We start from the raw sequence: 21997 nt of genomic DNA, 5'->3' as shown, positions 1-21997 counted from the left end.
AAACTACTACGTCTACAAGTTCATAAAGCCCACTCTCTGCACTGCAGCATACTGTGCAGGTGAGCAACAAGTTCCTTCTAGTCAGTCACACTGTTGTATCAAAATTGAGCCGAAAGATAAGTTTAAGATCCAGAGGCTTCAGCTGCTGAAGCACAAAGTTATGAGTCTAGTTCTTCAGCGAATGGAATCCTTATCAGTCATCCTAATGACAATAAAGACTATCTTATCTTATCTTATCTTATCTTATCTTATTGTATCAGGAGATGATCATGTCTTCAGGATAATTCAGACCTTTGGTTCCATCATATTCTCTAGTGGACTCATTTGTTTTGTGCTCCTCATCAGATGTCAACACTAAAACACCTGTGTGTAACACCTGCACTGCAGCTCAGACCTGTGTGATCAATGGCACCGTCTGGAGGTGTGAGGGTGAGTCTGAGTTAATATGAAAACATCCTCCATTCCACATGATTTACCGTGATGGTTTTGACACAAAAAGAGTTTGGTGTATATTTTAACATTTCTAATATTTGTCTTTCCTTGTAGAAACTTCCACAAGCGATTTGACTACTTCACCAGCAGGTCAGATTGTTATGTTCTGGTTTGTGTAAAATCTGTTTACATGTTGTTGAAGCTCAAAATACTGTTATACCCACAATGCCTTGTTTCACTGTATATAAACAGTCAGAGCAGATGAAACATGAAACATCCACCGATCCACACGATTTACCTTGATGATTTTGACACAAAAAGCAATAAGGGTACACTGATTATCTGTTAGTTGATGCTTAATTGAGGCTTAATAAGCATTTACTAAGCATTACCTAACTGTTAATACATGTTTGGTAAATGCTTAATGAACAAACTAAACATTAACTAACTTGTGCTTAGTTTATGCTTAACTAAGCATTAGTTAACAGAGCATTACTAACGCAATGCTTAATCGGCATTAACTAAACATAATTAGCATTAACTAATGTATCCTTATTGTCAATTGTTACCAAAAGAGTTAAGTGTATATTTAATTCACCATTTCTAATATTTGTCTTTCCTTGTAGAAACGTCCACAACAGAGATGACTACTTCACCAACAGGTCAGATTGTTATGTTCTGGTTTGTGTAAAATCTGTCTACATGTTGTTGAAGCTCAAAATACTGTTATACCCACAATGCCTTGTTTCACTGTATATAAACAGTCAGAATCATGAAACATGAGACATCCACCGATCCACATGATTTACCTTGATGGTTTTGACACAAAAAGCAATAAGGGTACACTGATTATCTGTTAGTTAATGCTTAATTGAGGCTTAATAAGCATTTACTAAGCATTACCTAACTGTTAATACATGTTTGGTAAATGCTTAATGAACAAACTAAACATTAACTAACTTGTGCTTAGTTTATGCTTAACTAAGCATTAGTTAAAGCTGGGGTTCAGAGTTTGCGAGAACGGCTGTTTTCCCAACGCTCTACCTGCTGTAGTTCCTCCCACCGAACGACAGCTATGCGCGTTCATGTGAATTCAGTTACATTGACAGGAGACAAACAGATTCCGAGGTGATTAAACATTAGTAATGATAACTACATAAGTACATATTGAGCATCTACATCTTACTCACAGACATACCACAGCGCACCACGGCCCGAACCAGCTCCGTGACCTTCTCCTGCGGTGGCAGACAGTGCCCTTCTGGTCAGGACTGCCTCCTGGTGGACGGCACATCTCGCTGCATGGACCCGTGTGATCACTACACGCCGCTAGACGACGCCTGGAGAGCCACAGACAACAGGGACACGGGCAAGCCGCCTTATCACTGCGACGCCTGGTCAGTCTACCAGGTCACACCCTATGTCTGGCAGGGCTGGTACCGTCTGTTCCTTGGTAACAGCAGCGTTCAGATGCCAGAGAGATGCATTGAGTATAGCATGTGTGGAACTCAGATTACACTGTGGCTGCAGACGCCCCACCCACAGCTCTCTGCAGGCATCATCCAGGCCCAGGTCTGTGGCAGCTGGAGCGGAGGCTGCTGCCAGGTCAAGGAAAACCCAATCCATGTGAAAGCCTGCCCAGGAAACTACTACGTCTACAAGATCATAAAGCCCGATAGCTGCCGTACAGCATACTGTGCAGGTGAGCAACAAGTTCCTTCTATGCGTCACACTGTGGTATCAAAGTTGAGCCAAAAGATAAGTTTAAGATCCAGAGGCTTCAGCTGCTGAAGCACAAAGTTATGAGTCTATTTCTTCAGACTGACAGTGACTGGAATCCTTATTGTATCAGGAGATGATCATGTCTTTAGGATAATTCAGACCTTTGGTTCCATCATATTCTCTAGTGGACTCATTTGTCTTGTGCTCCTCATCAGATGTCAACACTAAAACACCTGTGTGTAACACCTGCACTGCAGCTCAGACCTGTGTGAGCAATGGCACCGTCTGGAGGTGTGAAGGTCAGTCTGAGTTAATATGAAAACATCCTTCATTCCACATGATTTACTTTGATGGTTTTGACACAAAAAGAGTTTGGTGTATATTTTAACATTTCAAATATTTTTCTTTCCTGGTAGAAACGTCCACAACAGAGATGACTCCTTCACCAACAGGTCAGATTGTTATGTTCTGGTTTGTGTAAAATCTGTCTACATGTTGTTGAAGCTCAACATACTGTTATACCCACAATGCCTTGTTTCACTGTATATAAACAGTCAGATCAGATGAAACATGAAACATCCACCGATCCACATGATTTATCTTGATGATTTTGACACAAAAAGCAATAAGGGTACACTGATTATCTGTTAGTTAATGCTTAATTGAGGCTTAATAAGCATTTACTAAGCATTACCTAACTGTTAATACATGTTTGGTAAATGCTTAATGAACAAACTAAACAATAACTAACTTGTGCTTAGTTTATGCTTAACTAAGCATTAGTTAACAGAGCATTACTAACACAATGCTTAATCGGCATTAACTAACCATAATTAGCATTAATTAATGTATTCTTATTGTCAATTGTTACCAAAAAGAGTTAAGTGTATATTTAATTGACCATTTCTAATATTTTTATTTCCTGGTAGAAACGTCCACAAGAGAGTCGACTACTTCACCAACAGGTCAGATTGTTATGTTCTGGTTTGTGTAAAATCTGTCTACATGTTGTTGAAGCTCAAAATACTTTTATACCCACAATGCCTTGTTCCCGCTGTAGATGAACCCAGTTTTCTGGAGTCGGAGCTGGTGTGTGGAAGTGAGCAGATGCTTCTGAAGGTCCCGAAGATGATCCTGGAGGAACAAGGGCTGAATGGTTCCTCTGCTCACCTGATCGACCCGCGCTGCCACCAGCAGCTGGACGGCCAGGAGACCTTCTCCTACCTGGTGGATCGGAGGAAGGTCTGTGGAAATGTGGTCAAGGTCAGTGAGAATCAATTAGGAAAAAAGTGTCATACTAAGTAAAGATAAGTAAAATGTTTGTTTTTTTGCAATAATAGTGAATAATTAGGTTCAAATTAAAGTTAAGTTTAGCAAGTGTCTTGATCAGACTCCCTATTGCGCCACCCACCCTCAGTGAATGAAATTGCACACAAGCGTTATGAGGGATGAAAATGACTATTTCTAGGTTTTCCAGACGACATGGGATAGTGAATGGGCCCTAGCAAGCTTCCCCACCTTCTGTGAACTGCTATTGGAGATATCCCTGATAAACATACATCAGCTTCAACAAATGTCAAACCATTGTGTCCACTCACTGTTGTTTCCAGAACAACGGGACCCACGTCACCTACTCCAACATTGTGTTCGTGTTCCCCTCCGATCGGTCCAACGCATCGATCTCTGTCCCGACGATTTTCCCGTTCTCCTGCGTCTTCCCACTGGATGACATCACCAGCCTGGACGCCGCCATCAGATTCCAGCCGCCGTGAGTTCACCTCCTTCACTGCATCACAATGATGTTTGGTGTTTTGTCCCCCCAACGGAGCCTTCAAGGCAGCCTGCGGTTTAGGTTAGGGTGGAGGTAATGGTAAGGTCAAGGTCACTTTTATTTATATAGCACCTTATAAGAACCTAAATTCACCAAAGTGCTTTACATAAAATACATAAATTAAAATACAACAGCACACATTAAAAAACACTTACAGCAATGACACAAAACAATTAATTAAAACGTAAAAGCCTGTGAAAAAAGGTGAGTTTTAAGAGTGGACTTGAACTATTCAAGACTATTTGTAAGGAATAGGACCTTCCATCAAGCCATCACAATGACGTTCAAGCCTGATCTCTCAGCTTCACATTAATATGTCTCTCTTGAGATCAGAGCTCAGGCGTCAGAGCTCTCGTCGGGCGAATACACAAGCCTCCACAACGGGGATTGTCTTGTTCCCATGTACAAGACATCTTCGGCCAGTCTGTTTTCTCTGTAAAAGGGGAAAAACTATGGAACCTCTTGCCAACTAGTCTAGAACTAGAGACCAACAGTAACACTTTTAACACAGAACTTAAACAATGGCTCAAATCAAATCAACAGTGCTCAACACAAATAATTTATAACTGGTTTATTGTCTGATCATGCTGCCTTTGCTTTCCTCTATGTATTTGACTATCATTATATTGCTGCTCTGTAATCTATTGTATATATATATTTCTTTTCAGGGCCAGTGGAGTTGGTATAGTGAGTTCAGGCGACCCCACCAGAGCCTCCATGACTCTGTACACGAGGCCAGACTTCAGCGAGGCGTTCCCGGCCGGCCCCGTCCGCCTGCCGCTCGGCTCCGCTCTGCACGTCGCTGTGTCCGTGAACAACACCGAATACGACGGCTTCGGGCTGCTGCTGGAAACCTGCTACGTCACACACTCTCCCAACGCCAGCGACCCACGCAAACACCTCCTGATCGAGAACAGGTGAGGAACACAGTCACAAGTCAAAGTCGCTTTATCGTCAATTTCTTCAATATGTGCCAGACATACAGAGGAATCAAAATTGTTTTTCTCTCCGACCCACTGTCTGTGTGTGTGTGTGTGTGTGTGTGTGTGTGTGTGTGTGTGTGTGTGTGTGTGTGATGCAATAATAAAAGGATGAAATTAGATCAAATAAATAAGTTATATTTACAATAATTTAAATCTAAATAAGAAAAACGTTATTAAAAAAGTTAATACATTGATGTGTGCAATATGCAGTAAACTGAAGAAATTTAAAGTTTACATTATGAAGGGCCACAAACTGCTTTCTCTGTTACATGCATAATCTGAATGGTGACTTTGGGTGTTCTGTAAGGCCCCTATGAAACAAAAAAATATGTATTATTAGGGGGCCAAGCCCGAGCAGGCTGGGACCGCTGTATGCAAAGCAACGCGGTTCCCAAGCCCTGCGGGGCAGGGAACCCTATTGTTTTTGTAAGGATTATTAGGGGGCCAAGCCCGAGCAGGCTGGGACCGCGTTTTGCACAGCAACGCGGTTCCCAAGCCCTGCGGGGCAGGGAACCCTATTGTTTTTGTAAGGATTATTATTATTATTATTATTATTATTATTTGTCGCCGCTAGAACTGCGTGCACAGCCCAAACCGTAAAGGGTGCAGACATGCCAATTGCATGACTAGATCCAGGTCCGTGAAATCTCAGCATACAAAGAAATTCAGACATGCCGGCCACTAGGTGGCGCTACAACGAAGGAAAACGCGTTTGGGGTCATAACTCCCACACCGAACGTCCCACAGTCAAAAACCTTATATCCACAGATTCACTGGAGTCAGCTGCATCATTTGGCATAGGCCACGCCCATTTGCGATATTACAGATTTTTCGCAAAATCGCGAAAACTGCAAAACTGACTTTTCGCTACTCCTCCCACAATTTTTGGACAATTGACACCAAAGTTTGCACAGAACATCTACCGACCCACACGGAAAAGATTTGGTAACACTTTAGTTCGATAGTCCACAGTTGACACTCAACAAGCCATCAGTTGATACGCAGTTGCATGTCAACAGTGAATGAGTTTACATATCTCAACAGATAAGTAACATGAATTCAACTAACTGTAAGTTAACTATAAGTTGCACTATTAGTAGATGATTAGTTGATATTCAACAAAGCTTGTTCAACAGATAAAAAAACAAGGATTCAACTAACTGTCTGTTAACTATAGGTTGCACTATTAGTAGATGTTTAGTTGATATTCAACAGTGAGTAAGTTGATACATATTTAGAATGCATTCAACTGTCAGTAAACTATAAGTTGCATGTTTAGTAGATGTTGTTTTGTACACGTAGCATGCATTCAACTAACTGTCAGTTAACTATTAGTTGCATTATTAGTAGATGGTTAGTTGATATTTAACAGTGAGTTAGTTGATACTTAACAAAGCTTGTCATCAAATATGTAACATGCATTCAACTAAGTGTTAGTTAACTATACGATCATTTTATTTTGTTAATTTATTTTTACAAATACAGTCTGCAACAGACATTGTACTTTTTATTACATGTTCTTTACAAATATTCAACTATCAGTTGAGTGTCAACTTCTAGTAAGTTGACTATCAACTGCTGTTATCAACCAATTCTCAACTTACGTTTCATATGGATCAACTTTCCCCCACTCACAAGGAACACATCTAATGAATGAACATTCAACCCTCTGTTGATCATATATGTTCATTGTAAAATAAAGATGAGAATGTTTTATCAATCAATAGGCACCCTGTGTAGGTGACTACCTGTTGATTGTCATATGACTGTCGACAAACTATCAGTCAATATTCAACTTAGCATAAGTAGACAGGTCTTGGGACTGTCAAATTAAAGTGAAAACAGTTTAGTGTCTACACACTATTAACAGAGCAAAACAGAGAAAATAGTTGATTCTCAACAAACTATCAGTCGACGTTCAACTAAGCATTAGTAGAGAGGTCTTAGGACTGTCAAATTAAAGTGAAAACAGTTTAGTGTCTGTAGACACTCTACAAACTAGTAACAGTAGAAAATAGAGACAAGTTTTGCTCAACTGATGAGTAACACTGGATGACCCCAAAGTAAAGTTAAAAAATATATAGGCAGCATATCTGAACAGGAAAGAACATTTATTTGAAGTAAATTTAACTTTTTTCAGTAGTTACACAACATGTAGGTACACAGCAAGTACCATCAATACCTCTAAAAAAGACAATAAAACTAATGCATGTATTTATTTAGGTGTCACTTAGGCAATTGTTTAACGACAGATCGTCCAAAAATTGACATTCAAAAAGCTCAGTAAAGTGTACCATAACACCCAGTACCACTAGTTATGATACTGAGCAAACATATGTAATATATAACATCAGTTCTCATGAAACGCTTTGTTATGGTAAGAAAAAGATATATAATTTTGTTATGGACCAGAATATCTGAAGCTCCTAGTAGCTCGGGAGAAAATGGATTAACAGCAATGGTGAAACAAGACACACTGATTCAGCAGTTAGGTTTGACAAGTAAATGTAAAATACTTATTTTCTACTCTCTCTTCCTTGAAGTGTATGTCATTGTTGATTCTCAGTAAAACATAAAAAAAACACAACAGTGCAATTTTTTTCATTATGGACTCAAGATAAAACAACTTAATTATCACTCTCCTGTGACCAACCACTAGTTTAACCTGGTCCTGCCACTGTTATTTGAATGAGCACATTTGAATAATTTTTCGCTCTCTTTAGATCCAGTTGTTGGGTTACTAGCCACTCCAGGCCTGCTGTACTCCTCTTCAATTGAAGCAGTCGGGCTGAAGAATCCAGGAATCTTGTCCTATCACCCAGTTGATGAACATAGAAAGAAATGATCTGAGAATTACCACAAAATAGTTCAAATGCATTTTGATTTCCTTTATCTAAATCATTATAGCATTGTGGTTCCACATTAAAACACATAATGCTTTATATTGCTTTAATAAAATATATTTGGTACCCTAATCAAATAAAATTCTCACTGAACCTTGTACAGATTGAAATTATTTTTTAATTAAAGAAACATGTAATCTCTATGACCATTCTACACAACACCACATGCATAGACTCAGTTTTTGCTCACTTTAGACTGAAATAGCAATGTGCACTTTGAATGTGGAACATGCAAACATTTATTCAAATACAGTTTAGTGTCTATAAACACACTTTATTTAGACAGATACTTGTGAAGCTAGGCAGCGCTAGGCTCATGCTAACGTTGCTAATATAGCTAGCGCGCTAGGCGCGGCGCTAATGCTAACGTGGCTATGCTAGCGGGAGGCCGCGTCGCTAATATATATGACATTATTCTTACATACACAAAAAGATATCTCACAAATACCTCAGTTAACTCACCAATTATTCCCTTTGGCTAATGGCAGCATACTTGTGACCACCACGGGTCTTCAGTGTGAGATGGATTGGTTGGTCAAGCGGTCTTTAGCATATAGCTGCTGCTTTTACTGACCAGACACACAACCTTCTCTTTAGCTGCCAGTAAAGAACGAGACCTCTCGCTTAAACAGCCCTTACCAACCAAGCTGGGGGAGTTCAAGTGCTTGAAAAAAGTGGGAAATCGTAATGTCGATACAGTTAAAAATTAAATATGTTTCCTAAATAAAGTCTCTCCAAACATATTTTCACCTTCCCAAAGTTTAAAATACACATTGATAGATCAATATATATTTTTTTCATATAATTTCTGCTCACAATATTATCAATAATGTCCTACAGGTTATAGTTGTTATTTATCAGTAACCACTATACGTTCTCATTGTATTGCACACCACTCTATGTAGGCCTATTTAGGTCCTCTAATCTTGAGAGGTTTATAAAGCCATTGCTGATATTAACAATTATATAAAAAAACATAGATACATCTATAAATATGTATTTAAACTTTGGGAAGGTGATAATATGTTTGGAGTCTGGATTTTCGAATATGATTGACATTACGATTACCCACCTTTTTCAAGCACTTGAACTGCCCCAGCGTGGTTAGGGCTTTTTCGAGACAGAGAGGGCTCGTTTTACTGACCTGGGCAGCTAAAAAATGGATGTGTGCCTGGACAGTAAAGCTATGTGCTAAAAGCCAGCTTGACCAACCAATCCATCTCACACTGAAGACCCGTGGTGGTCACAAGTATGCTGCCATTGGCCAAAGGGAATAATTGGTGAGTTAACTGAGGTATTTGTGAGATATCTTTTTGTGTATGTAAGAATAATGTCATATATATTAGCGACGCGGCCTCCCGCTAGCATAGCCACGTTAGCATTAGCGCCGCGCCTAGCGCACTAGCTATATTAGCAACGTTAGCATGAGCCTAGCGCTGCCTAGCTTCACAAGTATCTGTCTAAATAAAGTGTGTTTATAGACACTAAACTGTATTTGAATAAATGTGTGCATGTTCCACATTCAAAGTGCACATTGCTATTTCAGTCTAAAGTGAGCAAAAACTGAGTCTATGCATGTGGTGTTGTGTAGAATGGTCATAGAGATTACATGTTTCTTTAATTAAAAAATAATTTCAATCTGTACAAGGTTCAGTGAGAATTTTATTTGATTAGGGTACCAAATATATTTTATTAAAGCAATATAAAGCATTATGTGTTTTAATGTGGAACCACAATGCTATAATGATTTAGATAAAGGAAATCAAAATGCATTTGAACTATTTTGTGGTAATTCTCAGATCATTTCTTTCTATGTTCATCAACTGGGTGATAGGACAAGATTCCTGGATTCTTCAGCCCGACTGCTTCAATTGAAGAGGAGTACAGCAGGCCTGGAGTGGCTAGTAACCCAACAACTGGATCTAAAGAGAGCGAAAAATTATTCAAATGTGCTCATTCAAATAACAGTGGCAGGACCAGGTTAAACTAGTGGTTGGTCACAGGAGAGTGATAATTAAGTTGTTTTATCTTGAGTCCATAATGAAAAAAATTGCACTGTTGTGTTTTTTTTATGTTTTACTGAGAATCAACAATGACATACACTTCAAGGAAGAGAGAGTAGAAAATAAGTATTTTACATTTACTTGTCAAACCTAACTGCTGAATCAGTGTGTCTTGTTTCACCATTGCTGTTAATCCATTTTCTCCCGAGCTACTAGGAGCTTCAGATATTCTGGTCCATAACAAAATTATATATCTTTTTCTTACCATAACAAAGCGTTTCATGAGAACTGATGTTATATATTACATATGTTTGCTCAGTATCATAACTAGTGGTACTGGGTGTTATGGTACACTTTACTGAGCTTTTTGAATGTCAATTTTTGGACGATCTGTCGTTAAACAATTGCCTAAGTGACACCTAAATAAATACATGCATTAGTTTTATTGTCTTTTTTAGAGGTATTGATGGTACTTGCTGTGTACCTACATGTTGTGTAACTACTGAAAAAAGTTAAATTTACTTCAAATAAATGTTCTTTCCTGTTCAGATATGCTGCCTATATATTTTTTAACTTTACTTTGGGGTCATCCAGTGTTACTCATCAGTTGAGCAAAACTTGTCTCTATTTTCTACTGTTACTAGTTTGTAGAGTGTCTACAGACACTAAACTGTTTTCACTTTAATTTGACAGTCCTAAGACCTCTCTACTAATGCTTAGTTGAACGTCGACTGATAGTTTGTTGAGAATCAACTATTTTCTCTGTTTTGCTCTGTTAATAGTGTGTAGACACTAAACTGTTTTCACTTTAATTTGACAGTCCCAAGACCTGTCTACTTATGCTAAGTTGAATATTGACTGATAGTTTGTCGACAGTCATATGACAATCAACAGGTAGTCACCTACACAGGGTGCCTATTGATTGATAAAACATTCTCATCTTTATTTTACAATGAACATATATGATCAACAGAGGGTTGAATGTTCATTCATGAGATGTGTTCCTTGTGAGTGGGGGAAAGTTGATCCATATGAAACGTAAGTTGAGAATTGGTTGATAACAGCAGTTGATAGTCAACTTACTAGAAGTTGACACTCAACTGATAGTTGAATATTTGTAAAGAACATGTAATAAAAAGTACAATGTCTGTTGCAGACTGTATTTGTAAAAATAAATTAACAAAATAAAATGATCGTATAGTTAACTAACACTTAGTTGAATGCATGTTACATATTTGATGACAAGCTTTGTTAAGTATCAACTAACTCACTGTTAAATATCAACTAACCATCTACTAATAATGCAACTAATAGTTAACTGACAGTTAGTTGAATGCATGCTACGTGTACAAAACAACATCTACTAAACATGCAACTTATAGTTTACTGACAGTTGAATGCATTCTAAATATGTATCAACTTACTCACTGTTGAATATCAACTAAACATCTACTAATAGTGCAACCTATAGTTAACAGACAGTTAGTTGAATCCTTGTTTTTTTATCTGTTGAACAAGCTTTGTTGAATATCAACTAATCATCTACTAATAGTGCAACTTATAGTTAACTTACAGTTAGTTGAATTCATGTTACTTATCTGTTGAGATATGTAAACTCATTCACTGTTGACATGCAACTGCGTATCAACTGATGGCTTGTTGAGTGTCAACTGTGGACTATCGAACTAAAGTGTTACCAATGATTTTTTTGAAAGAATTTTGATCCGACCATCGATAACGAAACAGTAGCGTTTTAAATATTTGTTGATTAGCTACGTTTTACGTAGAAATTCATAAATCCGAAATCATAAGTCGGATCAAGTCCAAATTTTAGACATATGTTGGGGCTACCCTTAATTGCGTTCAATAAAAAAATTGGACATTTTCGCCATAAGGGGGCGCCATAAATTAGGAAATTTTATATCTCCTAATTGGCCAGAGGAATTTTCTTAAAACTCACGGGAAACCATCAAGGGGCATACCCAAGTCTATATGAAAAATATGGCCAAGAAATAGTAATGTTAAAGGGACTTTTTAATAAAATTAGATTTTTTTTTTTCCGTCAAAGAAAAAAGGCGGGAATGTTAGCATGTCCATTGACATTACATTGTGCAATTAGCTCCGGCGGCCATTTTGTCAAGGCTGACAATCTACTTTTGCTCATAACTCACCAATCACACATCGCACATTAAAAAACTTGACATGCACTTGTTCTGTGAATTGAGCTGCATCGTTCCACCGTGGCAGTTTCGCAAAATTCATCCATAAACAGCGATACCTATACAACTCCCGCACCGAACATCCCACGGTCAAAAACTTTACATCCACAGGTTCTGCGGAGTGAGCGGCAGGCACGGCGCTTGACGACGAGTTGCGTCGGAGGCTTGGCCCCCGGTCAAAACTGCTTGCAGTTCTAGTTATTCTTATTTGTCGCCGCTAGAACTGCGTCCACAGCCCAAACCGTAAAGGGTGCAGACATGCCAATTGCATGACTAGATCCAGGTCCGTGAAATCTCAGCATACAACAAAATTCAGACATGCCGGCCACTAGGTGGCGCTACAACAAAGGAAAACGCGTTTGGGGTCATAACTCCCACACCGAACGTCCCACAGTCAAAAACTTTATATCCACAGATGCACTGGAGTCAGCTGCATCATTTGGCATAGGCCACGCCCATTTGCGATATTATAGATTTTTCGCAAAATCGCGAAAAATGCAAAACTTATTTTTCGCTACTCCTCCCACAATTTTTGGACAATTGACACCAAAGTTTGCACAGAACATCTACCGACCCACACGGTAAGAAATCATTCGAAAGAATTGTGATCCGACCATCGATAACGAAACGGTAGCGTTTTAAATATTTGTTGATTAGCTACGTTTTACGAAAAAATTAATAAATCCAAAATCATAAGTCGGATCAAGTCCAAATTTTAGACATATGTTGGGGCTACCCTTAATTAAGTTCAATAAAAAATTTGGAGAATTTCGCCACAAGGGGGCGCCATAAATTAGGAAATTTTATATCTCCTAATTGGCCAGAGGAATTTTCTTAAAACTCCAGGGAAACCATCAAGGGGCATACCCGAGTCTATATAAAAAATATGGCCAAGAAATATTAATGTGTAAGGGACTTTTTAATAAAAATTTAAAAAAAAAATTCCGTCAAAGAAAAAAGGCGGGAATGTTAGCATGTCCATTGACATTACATTGTGCAATTAGCTCCGGCGGCCATTTTGTCAAGGCTGACAATCTGCTTTTGCTCATAACTCGCCAACCACACATCGCACATTAAAAAACTTGACATCCACTTGTTCTGTGAATTGAGCTGCATCGTTCCACCGTGGCACTTTCGCGAAATTCATCCGTAAACAGCGATACCTATACAACTCCCGCACCGAACATCCCACGGTCAAAAACTTTACATCCGCAGATTCTGCGGAGTGAGCGGCCGGCGCGGCGGTTGACGACGAGTCGCGTCGGAGGCTTGGCCCCCGGTAAAAACTGCTTGCAGTTCTAGTTAGGGGGCCAAGCCCGAGCAGGAGCTGGGACCGCGTTTTGCACAGCAACGCGGTTCCCAAGCCCTGCGGGGCAGGGAACCCTATTGTTTTTGTAAGGATTATTAGTTATTATTAGAATTTGAGGTCCTGTGTGAATGGCTCCTCCCTCCAGGACTCTCTCCAGGGCCAGTGTGTGTGTGTGTGTGTGTGTGTGTGTGTGTGTGTGTGTGTGTGTGTGTGTGTGTGTGTGTGTGTGTGTGTGTGTGTGTGTGTGTGTGTGTGTGTGTGTGTGTGTGTATGTGTGTGTGTGTGTGTGTGTGTGCGTGCGTGTGTTTGTGTTATTAGTATTATTATCATTATTATAATATGAGACTGTGTGATTGGCTTGGAATTTTCTTTGGCCTCTTCAAGCTTTATTAGACAGTACAGAGTTGAAATGAGGGGACGGAGAGAGAGAGAGAGAGAGAGAGGGAGGGGGGGGGAAATTATATTATTCTTAGAATTTGAGCTCCTGTGTGATTGTCTCCTCCCTCCAGGTGTGCTGTTGACCGTCGTCATGTGCAGGTGCTAGAGAGCGGTGCTTCTCTGCGAGCTCGTTTCTCTGCTCTGCTGTTCCTGTACCACGGGACCTATGAGGACGTTTACCTGCACTGCAGCATCAGCATGTGTGACCGCAGCAGCGCCCCCTGCAGCCCCGTGAGTGAAGTGAACGTTTAGGCAATGATTGTATTCATTTGTGATTTACTACTATTATTCTCTCGGTCAGTCAGTCAATCATTCACACACACACACACACTCACTCACTCACTCACTCACTCACTCACTCACTCACTCACTCACTCACTCACTCACTCACTCACTCACTCACTCACTCACACAGACACACACACACACACACACACACACACACACACTCACTCACTCACTCACTCACTCACTCACTCACTCACTCACTCACTCACTCACTCACTCACTCACTCACTCACTCTCACACACACACACATACAAGCCAATGTTGCCAACAGTGGACTATCAATTTTAACCGCCAAGTGTTGACTCCTATTTAAAAATCATTAAAAAAATTTAAAAAACGCAATACAATATTTACTTTTAAGGAATTCTGTCATGATAATACTTTACATGTGCTTTTAATCTTCTGTTTGAAGAAGTTGCTAAGAGGGGACTTGAATCCTTGGGTGATATCTACATATGAGGGGACTCCATTCACTGCATCAATGGAGCTGTCTGTGCCTATTGTTTCACTCAATGAGTGTTTGCTTGCTGCAGTTATCTCCTTCGTTTCTTTTTAAGATAGATTAAATAACTTTAACTTTAACACTAACTACACATTTCCCTGTGATACAAATATTATGAACATAATCATGGCCACTAGTTGCAAATAAATATCATATAAGAAGTAACCTGCACTGATATCAGGGACTTAGCAACAACAGTTTCCTTATCCAAGCTTTAATGGAATGTGTTCTCAATGTTACATTTTAAAGATGTATTAAACCACTACAGTTTAATAAAAAGTGTTACGACACGTAGGTGCACTGTTAGATAAGTGCACAAGTGCACACACACACACACACACACTGATTTGAGTGCACCTGTCCTGTCCTCATAAACACAGAGCAGACAGTGGAACACGTTTTCAATAAATGTAAATTCTTATCAAACATGGTATTCTTAAAATATGATCTTTGTGAATAAATAAAAAAATAAACTATACAAACTTCTTCTTGGTTTTTAGAACTGTTCCAGGCGCCAGGCTCGGTCTGCAGCCTCCTCCAATCAGCTGGCTGTTGCTGTCGGACCAATCAGCTGTGAGTATTTCCCGTTGATAAAACACATTATTTTTTTTGCCCTGCGTTCCAAATCACATAGGCTGCATTCCAATCCCCATACTATCTACTATTAAGTATTGCAGATGAACATGTTAACTAGATTATTTATATGGTCAGATGTAGTATGTAGAATAGAAAAGAGAAAGAGTATGAGATTTGGAACGCAGGGATACTCTTTATCTTTTCTATTCCGCATACTACAACAATAGGATGCTGTTTTCAACACTAAAAATCCTGGCCAGATGCAGTAGACATCCGGGTATTTTTAAGCCTACTTAATCTGACCACAATATTTGGGACATCCTAAAACTTTCTTCTACCATACTATATAGTAGATAGTATAGGGATTGGAACGCAGCCTTGGTCTTTAGGCTCTGATCAATAAACGTTTCTCTGTTTGTGTCTTCAGGGTTTTGAGGAGCAGAAGACGACGTCTCAGCTTTTTACTTTTTTCATTTTAATCATTAACAGAAAATCAACACTTATTTGATTTGATTGTCTGTATTTCGAACATGCAATAAAAAAAAATTAAAAAAACGAGTTTGAATATTAATAGATGAATAAATAAAAAACAAACAAAAAGCAAAAAAAAGAAATAGAATTAAAAGAAACAGACACTTTCTACATGCTCGAAAGGGGGTAGGAGGAAGTTAAAAAACTTATCTAGTCCTACCCCTTAATCAATGTAACCAATTAATATCACTAACCAGATATAATCACTAGCTGAGTTCACATGGACACTTACTTCAATGAATGTCAGTTAACCTTTATGTATACTTGAGAGATCAACTGAGGGGTGACTGACCCTCATTTGAAATGATGTCGAGTCAAACAAATGCAAATCAAAAACAATACTTACACAAAATACACAACAAGTTAAGTTAAGTTATCTTTATTTGTCAGTTGTACACGAGGCACATTGAAATTTGTCTTTTCGCATATCCCCTCTCAAGTTACCACACTTCGGAGGGGGTCAGAGCGCAGGGTCAGCCGCAGTACAGCGCCCCTGGAGCAGTTTTGGGGTTAAGTGTCTTGCTCAAGGAGACAATGGTAGAGATGGTGGGCACCGTAGACACAATACCAGCCTCTGCAAGTTTTACGACTCACACCCTCCTGTCCGGTGCCGGGGATCGAACCAACGACCTCATGGTTACTGGTCGGCCACCTTACCTCTAGGCCATCCTAACACAAAGCAAGCTTGTGGCCAATCAAACCCCAACAAGCCGATAAAGAGACATGTCATTGGGTTGCAGAGCTGTGATTTGAACCTTTTTAACAAACTGATCAAAAGAAAACTTGTTCCATGTAAATGATTAAAGCTTCTGGCTATGAAATCGAATCAAATCAGTTTTATTTGTATAGCCCAAAATCACAAATACATTTGTCTCAGTGGGCTTTACATTTCATACAGTATGATACAATATGATACAATATGACACCCTGCCCTTACACCCTTAGCTCGGCTGAGAAAAAACTCCCAGTAAAAACCCTTTACCAGGATTAAAAAAAAAATTGAAGAAATCTCAGGGAGAGTCGACAGAGTAAGGGATCCCTCTCCATGGACATACTGCAATAGATGTCATAAGTAGAGAAAAATCACGAAGGAATTTGATCATTGACCAGGTGTTTACATGGTAATACTAAAGTAAAGTGTGAATAGTGTGGATGCAGGAAGACTTCAGATGCTGCCAGAGGATCCACACCGTCTCTATGCTCACTAGCTGGACCTCGTCGGATACAACATTTTAAATTCAAACTATTTGATATTTTAGTCTCATTGAAGGGATTGTCATGGAAATCAGGAACAATTCAGTCTTTAAAACAAACACAAACAAAAATAAATAAATAAATAAATTTCAACAGTCGGGTCTCACAGAAGCAAATGATGGCAGAACCACTTTGCACGTGTCAAACTGATGGAATGCTTTGGGCTTTTTTTTTTTATATATATATATAATTTTTTGGGCATTTTTAAGCTTTATTAGACAGTACAGAGTTGAAATGGGGAGACAGAGAGAGAGAGAGAGAGAGAGAGAGGGGGGGGGATGACCTGCAGTAAAGGTCCACGGGCCGGATTTGAACCCGTGACCACTGCAACGAAGGCCGGAGCCGATATGGTACACGCTCTATCCACTACACCACCGGAGCTTTGGGCATTTTAACATCTGATCCATTCATTGTATTGAGCGTCCATGTAAACAGTAAAGTCTGAATCTGTAAACTGAATTAATTCATTCTGTTTGAAGAAATATTATCCATGTTATTAATCAATCAATCCTTATAAACAGTGTGTATTCCTTTGTGATTTGTACTATTATCTCACACACACACACACACACGCTCGCACACACACACACACACACACTCACTCACTCACTCACTCACTCACTCACTCACTCACTCACTCACTCACTCACTCACTCACTCATACACAAATATTATCCATGTTAACTAATCAATCATTCGTATAAACAGTGTGAAATCAACAAAACTTGAAACTGATCATTTTAATCTTTTTGTGATGATTAAACAACAATGAAATATATATATATAAACTTTCCATTGAGTCTGTTTCGTACCTGAGTCAAAACTTTTACTTTTGTATTATGTATTAAGCATGTACGTATGTATGATTTAAGCATGTACTGTATGTATGTATTATGCAGAGCAGTGCGGTTCTCAAGCCCCGCTGGGCATTGAACCCTATTGATTTTGTAAATTAAAGCTACAGTGTGTAAATATAGCAGTCTTTAGCAGAATCTAGTGGTGAGATTGTAGAGTGCAGAGTCTTCACCTTTAACATTATTGTGCCTGCCTCTGTGTGTGTGTGTGTGTATAAATTTGTGTGTGTGTGTGTGTGTGTGTGTGTGTGTGTGTGTGTGTGTGTGTGTGTGTGTGTGTATATATTTGTGTGTGTGTGTGTGTGTGTGTGACACTACAAGGAAGTTATGTAAACAAATTCCTGAGTGTGTGTGGCTCAGCAGGTTTTTATACAAACAGGGCGACATGACATTTAAAAAAAAACAAAGAAAACTTCTAATGTGTGAGAAAGTTGCCCACACCTTCAGTCTTGGCATGATTTAACTCAGCTCAAATACAGTGTGTGTGTGTGTGTGTGTGTGTGTGTGTGTGTGTGTGTGTTTTCTAGCGCCCCCCTTTGGACAAAAGCAGGTAGTGTTTTTACCACGCCAGCTGTTGTTCCTGGGTGAGCGTATACCCATGACAAAGGCATTAAGAAAAACTATATAAAAATAGCATTCTTTGCACTGATGGTCTGGTTTGCTGTTACATGTAATTTATGATCATCAGAGGAAAAATTAGACTGTTTCAGAAATATTTATTTATTTATTTGTGTGTGTGTGTTTGTGTGTGTGTGTGTGTGTGTGTGTGTGTGTGTGTGTGTGTGTGTGTGTGTGTGTGTGTGTGTGTGTGTGTCTTCATCTTGTTTTGGTGGGTTTCCTGTTTTATTTTGGTATCTCTGTCTTGATTCTCCCCATGTCCTGTCAAGTTACTGCTCCCTCCCTAATGTGTTTCACGTGTGTGTGTGTGTGTGTGTGTGTGTGTGTGTGTGTGTGTGTGTGTGTGTGTGTGTGTGTGTGTGTGTGTGTGTGTGACACTTCAAGGAAGTTCTGTAGAAAAATTCCTGAGTGTGTGTGGCTGAGCAGGTTTTTCTACAAACAGACATGACCACATGACATATACAATTGGTCGGCTCCCTGCAACACAGATGTGAAGCAGTTCTCAGAAACAGAGGTTATACAACTTAATATTAGTTCAGTGATTCATAGGAAAGCTAAATCTTCATGCATGTTTCAGTTGATACAATAAATGTTTGAGTTGTAAAGAAAAATGCAGACACTGCTATTTGTTTGAACAGTCTAATATTCCTTTTTCTTCACTTTCTGTAAAGATGAAGAAACATTTGACAAATGTTTCTTCATTTTTGGAGTTGGAATAGAATGTGCAATGTCCCCAATGCATTTCTGTGTATAGAAATAAAAGCTATGATAAGGATTTTGATCTTTACTCAATTTTTTAAACACACTGCTCTTATTTTGAACACAACTGTATGTAGAATAGAATTAAGACAAAGTATGAGATTTGGAACGCAGGGTGAGTCTTCAGGTTCTGATCAGTAAATGTTTCTCTGTTTGTGTCTTCAGGGTTTTGAGGAGCAGAAGACGACGCAGCTTTTTGGTGTGAAATCCACAAAACTTAAAGCTGGTTATTTCTTATTTTTGTGATGATCAAACAAAAATTAAGCATAAATAAAATACATTTTTCGTTGAGTCTGTTTTGTACCAGAGTCGAAACTTTTTACTTTTGTATTATGTGTCATTTTTTCTACTAACATTACCTCACTGTCTGCATTGCCCCGTGTGTGGATAGAGGGCCAGGTTAAGATGGGACAGTCCACTTTAGGGGTGTCTGTAATCGTTGGCTGGTGAATGTTTTTGCCTTTTATTACTTTATCTGCAATTTTATATCTTATAAAACTCCCCTAAATTAGTATCAGTTACCGGAGAGCTTTTTTAGATTAACATCAAAACATTCTATTATAAAGCGGGCTGACCTAAAAGCTCCCTGTTAAAGAATCCTCCTCAATCCTTCTTTTCATTCTTTGCATTCTCTTCCTTTTGAGACTTTTTGCATTTTTGCAACTTCTTGCATTCTTTGTAATCTTTGTTCTTTTCATTCTTTACATTATTTGTATTATTTCTTGATGTTTTTGTGACTTTTTGCCTCATGCCCTGATAGTGTAGTGGTTAGTGCCACAGACTTGAGCATGGGTGACCTGAGTTCAAAACCCAGTTAAAACAATATTTGAATTTTGACTCGTCTATTTTTTTCTCACAGTGGAAATACGCTGTGATATTAATAAGCCCAACTACTAAGGACATTAATAGTTTATCACCATTTATAACAAACTTTAGTGGATGTGTCAACGAGCCCATTAACTTATTGCATAACTAGAGCCTACTCTTTAACCTCATGTTTCTAATAATTCTCATTTTATTGTTTCACAGATTTGATGGACTTTCTCTAAACTCCACGTGAAGGCAAAGTCTGTCTGTCTGTCTGTCTGTCTGCCTGCCTGCCTTGTCTGTCTGTCTGTCTGTCTGTCTGTCTGTCTGTCTGTCTGTCTGTCTGTCTGTCTGTCTGTCTGTCTGTCTGTCTGCCTGTCTGTCTGTCTGTCTGTCTGTCTCTCTGTCTGTCTGTCTGTCTGTCTGCCTGCCTGCCTGCCTGCCTGCCTGTCTGCCTGTCTGCCTGCCTGTCTGTCTATCCATCTGTCTGGCCCTCTAAACTAATGGTGAACACTTTTTCCCCTCCCCTTGTCTTAATGCCACGTATCATTTCTCTGAGGCTCAGCTTTGCCTTTATGGCTTTACAGCAGCAATATTAATGATTAATAGAGCTGTAGTGAAGTCTCTTCCCAGACACCAATCCTCCTCAGTACGGACACGTCTGCACCGGGGCAACAACTCAGGTAACGTATGAGAGGGAAAATTAATTCACTTGTGAGGGTTGATTTTGAGCTTTACTCGGGGAACCCACGGCGTCTTAAAAGCATCAGAAAAGCATTTAACTTAATATTATCAAACATAATGCTTTAAAACAAAGTATTACATTTCCTTTAGAAAGACTCAAAAATGTTTTGATTGACATTTTGTAGGAGAAAATTAATACGGAAAGCATCGTTATGTGACGAATAAGCATTTTTTAATTCAGTTATTAAGAGTTTATACACACTTCACAAAGCTATTGTTATAGTATATCACTGTGAGTTTATTAATGTCAGTTTATAATAAATGGTCTTTGTTTAAAGTACCTTTAAAATGCATCAGAATTTTGCCGTGACATTGGCATTAAATAAAAGTGGCATTACATTTTTTTTTCTTGTTTACTAAACATATAGCTTACAGTAGTCACTCTGTAATAACCCTCCTTCATGTTAGTTATAATATCTAGTTTGTTGACAACTTCTGTGTGTGTGTAACCCTCTGGACATGATTTCCAAAGCGCTTTTCCTTATTTTCACTTTTTATTTGGCCATTTAAAGTGCTTTACAGGTAGCCTAGCATTCCCAGACCTGCCACTATGCGCTGGCAAATTAAATTTGACGGCAATCTCTATCTTTCATTAGCAAGTAAGTGGAATGTTCTGTTTTGCCGACCGACCACGGCAAAAGTTTAATTTAACAGTTTAACAGCTGTTCGCTAAACGAACGGGGCTTAATACGTCACCTAGTGCATCGCTCTGATTGGTTGTAGTGCTATCCAACTGCATGCAGTGGCATTTGAAATGCAAGAGTAGGAGCCGCCCCTTGAGTTGGAAATTACTATTGATCGTGGCCAGACCCTCTATCGTTCTATCAGGGTCTGGATTTCCAGGCTACTTTACAGGGGCATAAAATACTAAAGTAATCAAGATTAAAATACATCAAGTATAGAATAAAAATTAGAAAAGCGAAAAAAAGGAAAAAAATAGGAAAACAAATATAAATAACATTAAAATTACAGGTCAAAAGGGAAACAGAAAAGTCTTCAGATTTGATTAAAAAGAACTGAGAGTTGCAGTACTTAAAGAGTGGAAATGGGGAGAGCGCGAGGGGATGCGACAAGTGCCAGAGCCAATCAAGTTTATTAGTAGGATGTAGATCCTGTTGACAGTAGCTGAGGGTTTACTGCTGCCCAGTGAACTTCCCTATGAATGGACCATTGTTCACCAAACCTGACGCGATCCTGCTGCATCCTGGGTGTTAATTATTAGA

The 21997-nt window shown here is 39.0% G+C and overlaps 2 protein-coding genes across 2 annotated transcripts; both read left to right on the top strand.

Moving 5' to 3' along the window:
- The first annotated feature begins 547 nt into the window (after positions 1-547).
- Positions 548-19416, top strand: LOC307249166 (uromodulin-like). The gene is made up of 9 exons (XM_080025801.1): positions 548-582; positions 1059-1094; positions 3215-3417; positions 3765-3922; positions 4319-4420; positions 4654-4902; positions 13912-14071; positions 15132-15204; positions 19389-19416. Exons 2-9 carry the CDS (start codon positions 1076-1078, stop codon positions 19394-19396), a joined length of 972 nt encoding a protein of 323 aa, XP_079881927.1. The 5' UTR covers positions 548-582; positions 1059-1075; the 3' UTR covers positions 19397-19416.
- Positions 1212-3148, top strand: LOC307249136 (uromodulin-like; the record flags this gene model as incomplete). Its single annotated transcript, XM_080025770.1, has 4 exons — positions 1212-1272; positions 1625-2134; positions 2370-2453; positions 3084-3148. 4 exons carry the CDS (start codon positions 1212-1214, stop codon positions 3146-3148), a joined length of 720 nt encoding a protein of 239 aa, XP_079881896.1.
- Positions 19417-21997: the final 2581 nt, after the last annotated feature.

Source organism: Ammodytes marinus (genome assembly GCF_949987685.1).
Source record: "Ammodytes marinus genome assembly, chromosome: 4".
Taxonomy (NCBI): Eukaryota; Metazoa; Chordata; class Actinopteri; order Uranoscopiformes; family Ammodytidae; genus Ammodytes; species Ammodytes marinus.
The sequence above is the reverse complement of the archived record's forward strand: the minus strand, read 5'-3'. Positions and strand labels throughout refer to the sequence as shown.

Coding starts and splice junctions, on each gene's coding strand:
- LOC307249166 (XM_080025801.1), top strand. Junction 4,421..4,653: donor TCGGCCAGTCTGTTTTCTCT/GTAAAAGGGGAA, acceptor ATTTCTTTTCAG/GGCCAGTGGAGTTGGTATAG. Junction 4,903..13,911: donor CACCTCCTGATCGAGAACAG/GTGAGGAACACA, acceptor TCCTCCCTCCAG/GTGTGCTGTTGACCGTCGTC.